We start from the raw sequence: 13,982 nt of genomic DNA on the forward strand, positions 1-13,982 counted from the left end.
ATCTATTGAGTCCCTACTCTTTGGCAATGAGTCTATGGATCTTATACTGTGGCTCTCACATCTCACTGGATCTGCTTCATTTCATCAAGCACTGAATCAAGTATTTAACAAGGTGACCATCCATGGTCTCCTGTTTTTCCACCTTGGATGTACAAGCATCTCCTTCATGACTGTTCTTTGACTTCATCAGGATTTCTTATCCACTGACATCTTTCCTTTTGCCCTATCTATAGCCTCCTCCCATCTTCACCATCTTTTTCCATATCCAATTAGACCATGGCCCATCACCCAGTAACATTATGGCCAGTTTTCCAATTTTCCTGCATCTTTTACTTTGTTGTTATTTTCATCTGACAATATCCCAGTAAATGCAAATATCCATTTGTTTTATGTCTGTGACTGAGAGATGTTGGAGACTATCACTCAGTGGGGCTTCCAACACGACTACGTGTATCTTGTCACTCGGCTGTTCCACTCTTCAGTGGGACGTCAGAACTTATACACTCTTTTCAGGCTTCCAGTTTCATGTGTCCCAACCCTGCTCTCAGTTGCTGACCTCACTCCTTATTTCATAGGAAAGTAGAAGCATTTAGTGGGAACTCATTCATCTTCCTACAACCACACCAACATGGCACCTGCATGTGCTCAGTCTGTGTTCTCTGTGTGTTGTTGATTCTTTTCCTTTACAACCAGATTTATCAAACAGATGTTTGCATGTGCTCTCCCCATTCTCTTAACTGTTACTTTGTCCCTGATTCACTTCAAAGTTCATTCGATCCACATTGTGATACCAGAACAGCATTTGTTGAGGGAAGGAAAGACCACCTTGTGGGCATTCTTTGGTCCTCCTCTTACTCCTGTGGCTAACTCCTCTTCTGCTTGGACTTGAGATGGGGGTGACCTTCAGACTCATCCCTTGGCTCCCCACTTTTTTCCTATTCAACTGTTGAACTCTTCCTACATGACTTCATCTGTGTTATGGCTTCGCTTATAGATTATAATAAACCATTCTCAAGTTCTCCCTACAGTTCAGACTTGCATCTGGTCTCCAAGTTCTGTTCATTTGGAATCTCCACAGGAGTATCTCAAAAGCTCCTCAGAAACCTAAAGTTCACCATGACATCTTGCTTTCCCCCAGTCTTCTCCTCTTGACCATCACATTCAAGTCATTACCAACTATAGCAGATTTTACCACCTAAATATATTTTTTGAAGTTTTTATTTTAATTTCAGTTAATTAACATGCGGTATTATACTAGTTTCAGGTGTATAATATAGTGATTCAGCACCTCCATACATCACCCAGTGCTCACCATGACAGGTGCCCTCCTTTTTTTTAAATTTATTTTTTATTTTCAGCATAACAGTATTCATTATTTTTGCACCATACCCATGCTCCATGCAATCCGTGCCCTCTATAATACCCACCACCTGGTACCCCGACCTCCCACCCCCCGCCCCTTCAAAACCCTCAGGTTGTTTTTCAGAGTCCATAGTCTCTCATGGTTCACCTCCTCTTCCAATTTCCCCCAACTCCCTTCTCCTCTCTTTCTCCCCATGTCCTCCATGCTATTTGTTATGCTCCACAAATAAGTGAAACCATATGATAATTGGCTCTCTCTGCTTGACTTATTTCACTCAGCATAATCTCTTCCAGTCCCGTCCATGTTGCTACAGAAGTTGGGTATTCGTCCTTTCTGATGGAGGCATAATGCTCTATAGTGTATATGGACCACATCTTCCTTATCCATTCGTCCATTGAAGGGCATCTTGGTTCTTTCCACAGTTTCCATGGTTTCCACAGGCGACCGTGGCCATTGCTGCTATAAACATTGGGGTACAGATGGCCCTTCTTTTCACTACATCTGTATCTTTGGGGTAGAACAGTGTGGAGATTCCTCAAGAAATTAAAAATAGAACTTTCCTATAACCCTGCAATTGCACTCCTGGGTATTTACCCCAAAGACAGGTGCCCTCCTTAATCCCCATCTCCCATTTCACCTAGACCCTCACCCATCTCCTCTGTGGTGACCATTAGTTTGTTCTCTATAATTAAGAGTCTGTTTTTTGGTTTGTCTTTCTCTCTCTTTTCCCTTTGCTCATTTTTTAATTTTCCACATATAAATGAAGTCATATGAGATTTGTATTTCTCTGACTGACTTATTTCACTTAGCATGATACTCTGTAGCTCCTTCCATGTCATTATGAATGACAAGATTTGATTCTTTCTTATGGCTGAATAACCATTGTGTGTGTGTATGTGTGTGTATACTATATCTTCCTTATGCATTCATCAATTGATGGACACTTGGGCTGCTTTCATAATATGGCTACTGTAAATAATGCTGCTCTAAATATTTCTTGATTCTGTTTTTTTCCATCTCTGTTGTCAGGGCCCTAATCTAATACATGATGACTTAAAAAATTAAACCTAATTTTGTTTTTGAAATAACAGTAGATTCATATGTATTTTAAGAAATAATAGAGATAGATCTTGTGTACCCATTACCCAGTTCACTCCATTTTCAGATTATATGAAACTATAGTGCAGTGTCACTCAGGATACTGATATGGATTCAATCAAGATACAGAATATTATCATCATGCCAAGGATGATTCCTGCTGTCCTTTTTTAAAAAAATCCATAAATTTTAGTTTTTAGAGCAGTTTTAGGTTCAGAAAAAAATTCAACAGGAGGTACAGAGATTTTCTGTATACCTTCTTCCCTACCCATGCACAGCCTCCCCCCATTGTCAACATCCCTCACCAGAGTGCTATGTTTGTTATAACTTCTATAACTACACTGACATAGTATAGTCAAAGTCTGCAGTTGACATTAGAGTCCACAACACACAAATTGGTGTTGTACACTCTGTGGGTTTGGACAACTGTATAATAACATGTAGGCATCATTATAGTATCATGCAGAGTATTTTCACTGCCCTAAAGTTCCTCTGTGTTCTATTTATCTCTTTCTGTTCCCAGTCCCTGGCAACCATTGATCCTTTTACTGTACCCATAGTTTTGCCTTTTTCAGAATGTCATATAGCTGGGATCATACAATTTGCAGTCTAGTGAGCCTGGCTTCTTTAATTTAGTGGTATGCATTTAAGGTTCCTCCGTGTCTTTTATGTCTTGATAACTCATTTCTTTTTAGCGTGGAATAATACTCCATTGTCTGGATATTTATTTATCCATTTACTCACTGAAGGACAGTCAGTCAGTCACGTGGCCACACTGTTGGTGTTTTCTTCTGACCATGCTTTCTCATTTTTTTACAATATGGATAGATTGGGAATTTTCCAGATTTTCAATTTCTGCTGCCCTTTTCCCATGGTGTTCCAGGCTGGGAAATCCAGGACCCCAGCAGAGGCAGATTTGGTATCTGGTGAGGGCCTACTTCGTGATTCGCAGATGGCCATGTTCTTGCTTCTGCTAATCTTAAAAATAAACTTGGCGATTATTTTTAAAGTGAAAATAGGTTTATTTGGGAATAACAGATAACTGTACTCAGGACATACAAGCTATGGCAAAAGCAAGGCAAGTTCAAACAAAAGAAGAGGAGGAATGTTATTTTATGGAGATGAAGGAGGAAGTTGGGAGGATTTGTTTTGAATGAGAGACCACCAGAGGAAAGCAAGAGTTCAGGGTGATGATGGTTTCTCACTTGCTGAGCTGCAGGGGCTGTTGATTTCGTGTAGAGGATTCAGTGGACACGTGGCCTTTGAACAACATGGGTTTGAACTGCACCGGTTCATTTATACTTCGAGATTTTCCCATAAGTACAGTACAGTACTATAAATGTATTTTCTCTTCCTTATGACTTTCTTAACATTTTCTTTTCTCTAACTTTCTTTACTAGAAGAATATGGGTATATAATACCTCTAAGATTCAAAATATGTTAGCAGACTATCGATGGTATTGGTAAGGCTTATGGTCAATAGTAGGCTATCAGTAGTTAAGTTTGGGGGAGTCAAAAGTTATACTTGGATTTTCAACTGTGTTTCGGGGCATTGGTGTGGTTCAGGGGTCAAATGTACATCTTTTCCTGTGGGGTCTGTAATCGATCCTTCTTTCCTATTGATGATTCTTCTGTTCGGGTCTGTAACTGACAGTTCTTCTTGTAATTGACACCGAGTGGTATGACTTTTTCCTTCTAGTCTCCTGACTTCAATTTAGTGAGATTTCCCTTTATTAATTATTACACTCACAATACCATCATACTGAGATTAGGGTTTTAACATGTGAAACTTGGGCGGACATAATTATTTAGTCGTCAGCCAATAGTACTGTTTTAAGTTTTTACTTAAAATATATTTATTAAATATACACTGTAGCAATAGTAACAGGGGACAAATAAGTATTTCAAGAGCTCATTTTTACCTTCATCCTTACAAATCTATTTGGTGACCTTTAATTGTGTTTGGTGGTTCAGCTACTAATCAGTCTTCATTTTCCTATGATCATTAACTAGTTCTCTGTGCTCGAAATTTTACAAATTATATATTGATAAAGAAATATTTCATGGTATAGTTAAGGCTTAAGGAAGAAACTCTTCTGCATTAATTAAAAGGAAATGAGTATCTTCCAAAATGTAAACTTGCTGAATATCATGTCACTAATCTAAAATTTTTGAAAGTCTTTTTTCACATTATTCTTGGTAACACACATTTTTACTTCACATTACTTACCCACTCCCCAACTTAGACAAAACAAAACAAAGCAAAGCAAACATGCAAGCAGACAACGTGTGTACCTTCACGCTGTCAACTATGTTGTTGAGACATCTCTGCTCAAAAGCTTCTGTCCCTCTCTCACAGGTCCACTGCAAATTCCCTTTCTGTGGTTTGAGAAACACTAATGCATTATTTATAATACTAACTTTGCTTTTACCCTGTGAACTGGGAAAATAATCATTTAAAATAGTTCATGTGTTATCTTTTGAGTAGCATTCATTACCAAAGCAAGCAAAAATGTAAATAGAATAAACCCCATTACAGTGTTCTGCTTGAGATTCATTTTAGCCACAATCCTATTACATGGGAGCAGTTATCTGAGAGATTCATTACATTTTACAACCACTTATTCATTGCCTGACACTCTTCAGATATCAGGTTAGGCCTGGTAGGTAGAATAAAAAGAAAACCTACAAACTATCAGCTTGGGTCTCCCAGCACCCCACTGCAGCACTTTGAGCAATGACGGGAATGCTGTCTATCTGTGCTGATGTGGCAGCTACCAGCCGCATGTAGCTATGGAAGGCTTGACTTGTAGTCAGTGCATCTGTGAACTGAACTGTTACTTTAATTTTTTCCTAATAGCATCTCTATTGAGATATAATTCACATGTCCTATAATCTGGCTATTTGAAGTGGACAGTTCGGTGATTTTTGGTGTATTCACAGAGTTGTTCCACCATTACCACAGTTGTGGAACCTTTTCATCATCCCCACAAGAAACCAAGTACTCAGTTATAGTTGCTCCTCAAATTCTCCCAGTGTTCTCCGCCATGGGTGACCGCTAAGCTTTCTGTTATCTATGGATTTGCCTATTTTGGACATTTCATAGAAATGCAATCACAATATGTGGTCTTTTGTGAATGGCTAATTTGATTTTAGTTTAATTATATTCAATAGCCACGTGTGCGTAGTGGCTACCGTTAGAAGCAAGTGTAGTGGAAGACCCCTTGCAGATCCTTAAGGAATGCTGAAGGCTAAGAAGAAAATCATGAGAGGGGGCATATGGAATATAGGTCAAGAGATTGGAGATGAACCAAAGTTGGAGCCTAGAAATAAGATAGATTCCTGGAGGAAGGGATGGTTAACAGTACCAAATAATACAGCGGGGTCAAGAAGGAATAGTGTCAGTGTAGTGTTGGGGTAAGAATCCTGATGACAAAGAGCATCAGAATATGGTATTGGTGAAGAAGTATAGGCAGGTAGAAATTTTGTATCTTTTAGAGATGGAGAGAAGGAAGAAAATCTCAAGATAGTTTGAGAAGCATGTCAGGACTGATGGAAATTTTGTTTTCCTGCTGTTAATATTTTTAGTGTAGGCCTGAGCCTAATTGTAGGTGGAGAAAAAGGACTCAGTGGGAATAAAGAGATTAAAGATGACTGCAGGGTTCTGAAGGATGTGAGTGAAGGTGGCACCAGGGTTAGCGTAGGAGCAAGCCCTGGCAAGGAAGATAGAGGTCATCTTTCTCAGAGGCAGCGGTAAGTGAAGAAAAACTAGGTGAAGATACAGAACAATTTTTATGTAAAAAGGAAGGAAACGAAAGAAACTCATTTACTTAAGGAAAAATGGGGACGAGGCCTTCTGAGGGTAAAGGTTGGTTCCTCCAGCCAGCACTGTGATCAAATGTGAAGGGAGTTCTCCAGAGTGTCTAGGACTCTGGGAGGTGGGAGTATCAATTATTTAAATTCTTTTTGCTGCTCTAAGAAATATGTCTCCTAGAAGCGACAAACATTTTTCAGGTACATAAAACCACATGAGGTACACAGATTCACATGTGCCAATTTTCACTTACAGAAGAGTGATGATGTCCAAGAGTTTACATTTGAGATCTTCAAAGATGAAATCTATCAGCTTAGGAACCTCCCTCCCTCCCTCCTTCCTTCCTTCCTTCCCTTCATTCTTCTTACATTTCGTAGAAAGCTGTGTACCCTCTTGCTCTTTGCCCTCCAAGGAAAAATGGAAACAAAGAAAGCATAAAACTTTGGAATAGCCAAACAAATCATACAGTAATGAATATAGAATTTTGTGTTACTATTACAACAAAACTATTTTAGTTTAGTTTAGACTTTTCTTTATTTTTCTAAGTTCCCTACCCCCACCCATGTTACAACAGTTAGTGGAAGAGTTGGAGAGTGCTTTGAAAATGCCACATAAAAATAACTATGCATATATAAAAGCAAAATATACTAATTAATTGATATGGTTTTAATTAATAATGTTGATTTAGAACATGCTTTCTGTGTAGAAATTTTAGAAATTGAAGCTAACTTCTGTGGTATTTTCAATATATAAATTTATATATTTATGTATTCATTTATTTATTTTAGGCTTTTAAAACCAAGGATGGATATCTTGTGGTTGGAGCAGGAAACAATCAGCAGTTTGCTACTGTGTGCAAGGTAATCAGTAATCAGTGGGATGGGCCAATGATCTATGCAATGACTTGTCACTGTCCTTAGGTCTATAGCTAGCTCGAGACCCCTACTTTCTCCCCTACCCTGTGCAATTTTTACACTCCAAATGCTAAGGACATGGTCTGAATTAGCATACTGACTTTTTTTTTTTTTTTTGAGGTATCTAGCTATATTTTGAAATGAACCAAAGTGTATAGTACCAACATGACCTCGACTATTACTCCAATGAGGAAAGGGAAAGAAAAAGAATTCATTTTAAAGGCATTTTTAGCATCAGGATATTTTTTCTTTTTGCTTTCCCTTTTTTTTTTCTTTTCTTTGTTAACAACGTGAGACCTAATTAAGCCCAAATACAATGTAAACCAAATTATTGTTTTAGCCACTAGAAAACCAAACATTTTTTTTTCAAATTAGCCTTTGTTTAATGAGTACCTTTCTGCAGAGTTCATGTTTTAACTTAAGTTTTAGCAATTAAGATTGTATTAAAAATGTTGTTCCTCAACAAGATTTTTTTAAAAAGGCCTTGGAGTCATTAAGGATAATTTTATGTTGAAGATTTTAAGTTTTTGGCATCACTTGGATTTTTTTTATTTGATACTTTACTACTAACCTAGATTTTTTTTTTTAATTTAAGTCTTTCGGTTCCTGTTCACTTTTTCCAGTTCTAACCCCAGAAGTATAATCTAGCTTTAAAAATCTACATTTAAGTTTTCATTTTAATTTCTCTTACAGGTAAAAAGAAGTCTTACCTGTTGAGGATGTTTTTCTGATGGGCAGTTTATTTTCTTGTACTAATTAATCATAGATAACCACTCACTGTGAGCCTTCAGGTTCATTAAAGATGCCTGTGAATTCCTTAGGGGAACCTTCTTTATTGTCATTAACTTCTTATGTACAAAAATTATTTATCACTGTGGCTCTTTTGTGCGAGAGGTTAATGAGCACAGCGGAAAACCACAGCAAAGCTGTGGGAAGTACCGCGGAGAAGGTGACAAATAGAGACAGTTCCTATTGCAGGAAAAGCTGGAACATCTGAGGTGGGAAAGAGGGGAGCTTTCATAACGGTGACTCTGAGTAAGCAGAGAGAAAATGGATTCAAACATTTGATCTAGGATCAAAGAATCTTTATTATGAACGGTCAATGTTAAAAATATGAAACATACGGAAGCCGTTGCCTGTGAAGTCATTTACGTACTCTAGCTGCAGAGATGTAAAAGCCAGTTCATTGCTATAAATGAGTACAGATTTTCTTCCTGGGCCATATGTTTTGGAGTTTTCTCTCTCCAGAAAGGGGGGTGTGTAGGGGGGGAATTACTGGTTGACATATTCTTCACTGTTGAAAATAATTGTACTGAATTCTTTTTATTTTTGATTCATTACTGCTGATCAGTTTGAAACTTTTGAACTTCCTCATAAATATCCATAAGAACGTTTTTTTGAAAAAGATTTTTGTTTCAAAGTGGAATATTTGCCATAAGTTTCAGTACTAAAATATGACTTATTGGGATGGTGTGTTATGATACATTTGTTTAAAAGGAGAGCATTAGAGGGCCTTTGAGAATGGCATACTTGACCTTTCTTTTACCATATGTGAGTTATGAATAATAATCCCTGTTATGAGGCTTAAGACAATGTCTATCAAATCCTTTGAGATACTCAAGAAAAGTTTTGTGAGTAGAGGATTTTAATGTTATTTCCATCATTTATAGGCATCTTGAGCAACCTTGCAAACTGATTGACTTTATATATCCTTACATGTAAACTTGCCCTAAAAACCCTTTTAACCTAAGAAAAATGGCCTGTTTCCCTTTTCCATAAATAGTGGGTTTCTCCTAAGTACTTTTTGTTCAGATTTATCTATTACTGAGGGGCTTGCCATTCAAACTGGCCATGTGGAAGATGAGGTCCCCAGTTTTTTATAGTAAGCCCATCAATGGTTCTTTTGCCAAGTAAATAGTGAAAGATAGGGCAGCTCTATCTCCTAGGGAGAAATATAGCAGTATTGTCTGTGATGAATGCATAGAATTTACTTAGGCCTATTGTCTTTCCAAAATGGAATTTGATATACTGGCTGACTAATGCTACTTGGGGATGGGTCCTTTTAAGGAGCTCTTATTGTCAGGAATTAGAGTGAGAACAAGAGCAGGGGGTTCAAGGCTTGGCGTTCAGAAAATCTTTCTGCATATAAAGTGAACCTTGGCTTAAAACAAATCCTATTTTATGTCTCTTAACATGATACAGAAGAGTAGGGAACATGAGCATATGTAAGCTATTTTAAGCTGATTGATGCCAATACTAATGGGTATTCCTATTTGAAGTACATTGACATCCTTTTAAAAGTCATTTAGACTGAAGGTTTCTTGTATTGCAGGGAATGTGCATTGGTTCTCAACTTCAGCATGCAGAGGGAATCTCCTGGAGCTTCATTCCCCAAAATTTCGACTTAGCATGTCTGAGGTGGGGTACAGGAAACTCCAGTTCGAGTAAGCATTGTTGTTGATGCTGGAGTGGATGGTCTGAGGACGTGATAGCAGACTTCTAAGGCATACCATGAGTCTTGACACTAGTTGGGTGACCTCTGGTGAGACACTTAATCTTGGCCAAGCATCTGTTTTCTTACAGTCAAATGAAGATTATGATATATAACTCTCCTAATATATAACTTTTGGAGTTTTGTAAGAGTTAGATTGGATAAGTAAAGTACTCAGTCCAGTCCTGGCTCACAGAATGTGCTTTGTAAATGGCCTCTATAAAAATTAGGTTTGGAGATTCTGGTTCTGGATAAGATAGAGTAAGCACACTTCTCCCTGTCTCTTCCACTGAATATAATGATAAAACCTGGATAGAATGTATGGACATCTAAGAGGATGCTGAAAAGTAAGTAGTGGTAGGTAAACCAGGGAAGAACACCAGAATTTAAAGTACCTCTGAAAAAAAAATAAAGTACCTCTAGTGCTCCTGAGGGGCTTAGTCGGTTAAGCGTCTGTCTTCAGCTCAGGTCATGATCCCAGGGCCCCGGCATTAAGCCCTGCATCAGACTCCCTGCTCAGCTTCTCCCTCTGTGCTCTCCCTTCCTCTCTCTCTCTCAAATAAATAAATATTATCTTAAAAAACAAAACAAAACAAAACTGTCAAACCAGAATTAAGTTTACCAGCTTTCTCTACAGTGATTTCCTTTCGTGGATACAGTGGAGCCAAAAACATGGAAATGGGCACTAGGAAACAGAGCTGAGTCCTTTGTTCCTGGAGTGAAGAGCACAAAAGTGAGCTCTAATAGCGGAGAGAGTGTGGAAATCCTGCATCTGCCCCTCAAAAAGAGGGAGGAATCTTTGTGGCTTTTTCCTCTGTCCTCCCACTGCTTGGCCTCCACCCTGGAAGTGTGCAGGGAAGTAGACTAACTATAGGGGAGCCCCAGGGAACTGGAGGGAGTCTGCCGAGGGGGATGAGCTTTGGAAAGTGAGCTTTGAAGGTGTTTGTGAACTTGGGCTCTCAGCTCTGAGCTGCATGTACACTGATCTGATCTTAACCATCCCACCAAAGAAGTTGCAAACCAAGTTAACACACAGAATACTGCTCAGGAGGCAGCCTGAACATTAAGTGGGACACACGCAGGACGGACTCAAACAGCATCGCAGGGGCTTTGAGAACTGAACTAACACAAGAACCAAAGCACACAGAAGGCAGGTTGGGGCTTGCGGCCTGGACCTAACCAGATCAGTTGCTTGCTAAAAACAATAACAATAAAATGTTGCTGTAGGATTTAAACAAGACCCAGAGGCCCATAATATACTATTTAAAACATCCAGGATACAATCCAAAATTACTCAGCATATGAAGAACCAGAGCTTGCATGAGAAAAGACAGTCAATAAATGCCAATGCCAAGAGGACACAGATGTTGGAATTAACTTACAAAGACTTTAAAACAGCTATTATAAAAATGCTCCAACAGGCATCACAGACACTGTTGAAATAAATGGGAAAGGAGAAATGTCCAGCAGAGAAAAAGAAGGTAGGAAGAAGAACCAGCTAGAAACTGGAGAAACGAACAATATGACCACCAAATAAAAAAAAGAAACCCCTCACCAGATGAGCCCAGTAACACAACGGAACTAAGCCAAGGAACTTAGAATAGGTAAATAGAAATTATTCAATCTGGAACAACAGAGAGAAAGAGAAAAAAAGATGGTCCCCTCCCCCAAGAAATGGAAGAAAGAAAGAACAGATTTTCAGGAGCCTTCAGGTTGGTAACGAAAAGTCTAACACTGATATCATTGTAATCCCAGGAGGAGCCCCTCATTGTAATCCCAGGATGAAGAATACATGCTGAGGAAATATTTGAAGACATAGTTGCTGAAAACTTCCCAAACTTGGTGAAAGATAAAAACCTACAGATTTCACAATTTCAGCAAACCCCAAATAAGATAAACCCAAGTAAATCCATGCCTAAACATACCCAAGTCTTCCCACTGAAAATGAAGGACCAAGGAAAAGGTTTTGAAAGCACCTGGAGGAAAGTAATAGGTTACCTGTGGGGAAACACAGCCTCAGCTGACTGCAGACTTTTTGTCAGAAACTGGGAGCCCAGAGCCACCTGGCACCAAACGGTCCACCCAGAACTCTACGTCTAGTAGAAACGTTCATAGGAAATGAAGTTTCATTAAAGACATTCTTCCTCTCCTTCCTTTCCTCCCTCTTTCCCGTCCTTCCTCAATAAGCCCACACTTCATTATTTCTTTGGGGGGAAATAGTACCTCGTTGGACTACATCACATGTATTTGCTGCTCAGTATGTCAGGCACTTTCGCTGACATTGCTTCATTCGCCCAGGCGATGCTTCCTCAAGCTCGTAAGGGCTGGTTGTGATCACAGCACTGGAAGCAGTCTCTCTAGAAACACTGTGAAAGGCAGCATGGCTAAGGACAGAACCATAATTACCTTGACTCACTGTTTCATACCAACTTGCTCAGAGAAAAGAGGTCCGATGAGTCAAATTCAGAGAACAGCATCCGAGGGCATCCTGGTTACCACTGAGTACAATGACTGAGCAGCTTTTTATGCAGCTTACATTATTTCTGGGTGAGGCCAGATTTCCAGGTTTAACCTGTGATTTGGGGAAGGCACTTGCTTCTTCCGGAAATGACTTATTCACTCCTAGAGAGGGGAGGGCGGGTTTCCATACCCGTACAAGCCTGGTGGCTGCTTCTGAAGTCATGAAATCAGCTGGGGTGACACGGAGGTTTTTAGGAAAGCCGCTCTATGTGGTGTTGCTTTTTAAAATCTGGGGGAGTAATGTTGTCTTTATTATTCCTCAAGGAAACGAGGAAGTGAAGCCCGCAAAAGAGAAAGGACAGAGTGGAGATGCTCTCTTTACTCCAGGGAAACTTCTTCACTTCTCTGTCCTTTGTGAGATGATTAATGGATTGGTTGTATTTAAACTATGGGAAACAAATGAAACCATTACATGTTTATATTTCAAGCAAATACATTACTCAAGGTAGCGAAGCTTTCTGTTGGCCCCATGGCCTGCCCCGAGCCCATAAATGCTCCTTCTGACTTTCCAACACAACTGCCAAACACTGCCTCCACACATTCTTTATAAAAACTTCTTTTCCATCCCAAATCCACTTGGTACTTTCATTATGGTCTCGTTAAAATTGCAAGATGTCCAAAGGGACTTGCAAGATAGATTTTCCCTTTATTGAGGAGGAGCAAAAGAGGAAGTATATAAAAGCATTTCTATTTGTTATTCCTTCAGGGAGACATAGTAAAGAAAAATAGTGACACTTCTATAGGAAGAATATCTTTTAATTTGACATTGTTTTAATGGCGAACATTTGGGGCAAATGTATGTGCTTTTCCTTTATTTTAGCACCTTGTACAACATCCTGGATAGGGCTTCTGGGACGAATAATATTATTTTATTTACGTGTGGAACAAATAAGTGGACGTACCTACAAGATTTATGTTGATTCTGGGCTTCACGTAAGTGCGGATATGTAGTTACGATATTGGCTCTCGGAACTAGGTCAGTTCTATCAGGTTTTGTCTCTCTGTACCTACTCTCTCTAGACAAGACTTATTGTGAGGATCTGATAACTTTTTTTCTGTGCTCCCATCTGTAGGCACATACCTAAATGTAGCCCAAACTTCTCATAAGTGACAAAGTTAGTCCCAGCATCTCCTGCCCTGCTTGCATGATCCTTCCATCTCTGTTCCTTTGTTGCTCTATTTGCCTTTGTCTGGAAGTGTAAAGGTCAGCAAGGAAGGATCCCGGGGAGCATGTTGGTAAGCCTGGAACACTCACAGGCAGGTACATGAAAAATTGTGAATTATGCATTAAAATTATTTTTCCTTTTTAGATCTTGAATTTGCCCGAACTAATTGATGACTCCAAGTATAAAACTAACCACCTTCGTGTACAGAATAGAAAAGAGCTTATCAAAATACTGTCTGCACGGTAAGCTTGGATCTACTCTTGGTACATTTAAGAATAAATATGTCCTTAGCATTTGCCTGGTTTGTGTCTGTGTGCGTATTTATGTGTATGTTCTTTTTTGCCTTTTTTAGATTAATTTGTAATTCTCTTCCATTTCGCAGAACGGGTTAGTGGAAAGATATTTCAAAGCTATGTTTTCTGTTCTTTATTTGAAAGTACTTTACGTGTCTTAATGAGTACTGACTCGTAAGAATGATACCGATAAGAAAATCACAATGGCTTGAAATAGATCTCTTCTCTATAGCATGTGTGTTTGGGTTTAGTCTATTGTAAATACTAATAACAACAATACTAATAAAAATAATTTAACTTTTTTTTTTTAACCTTTAAATGCT

At 38.9% G+C, this 13,982-nt stretch overlaps 1 protein-coding gene across 2 annotated transcripts in view; it reads left to right on the forward strand.

Moving 5' to 3' along the window:
- Positions 1-13,982, forward strand: part of SUGCT (succinyl-CoA:glutarate-CoA transferase) — a 799,797-nt gene that overhangs the window by 338,507 nt on the left and 447,308 nt on the right. For both annotated transcript variants that reach the window (XM_004739352.3, XM_045089530.1), the window contains exons 10-11: positions 7,064-7,135; positions 13,511-13,608. In XM_004739352.3, coding sequence (XP_004739409.1) covers positions 7,064-7,135; positions 13,511-13,608 — 170 coding nt within the window. The remainder of the gene's footprint in view (positions 1-7,063; positions 7,136-13,510; positions 13,609-13,982) is intronic.

Source organism: Mustela putorius, unplaced genomic scaffold (assembly GCF_011764305.1).
Source record: "Mustela putorius furo isolate JIRA1106 unplaced genomic scaffold, ASM1176430v1.1 tig00003845_pilon_pilon_pilon, whole genome shotgun sequence".
Classification (NCBI taxonomy): Eukaryota; Metazoa; Chordata; class Mammalia; order Carnivora; family Mustelidae; genus Mustela; species Mustela putorius.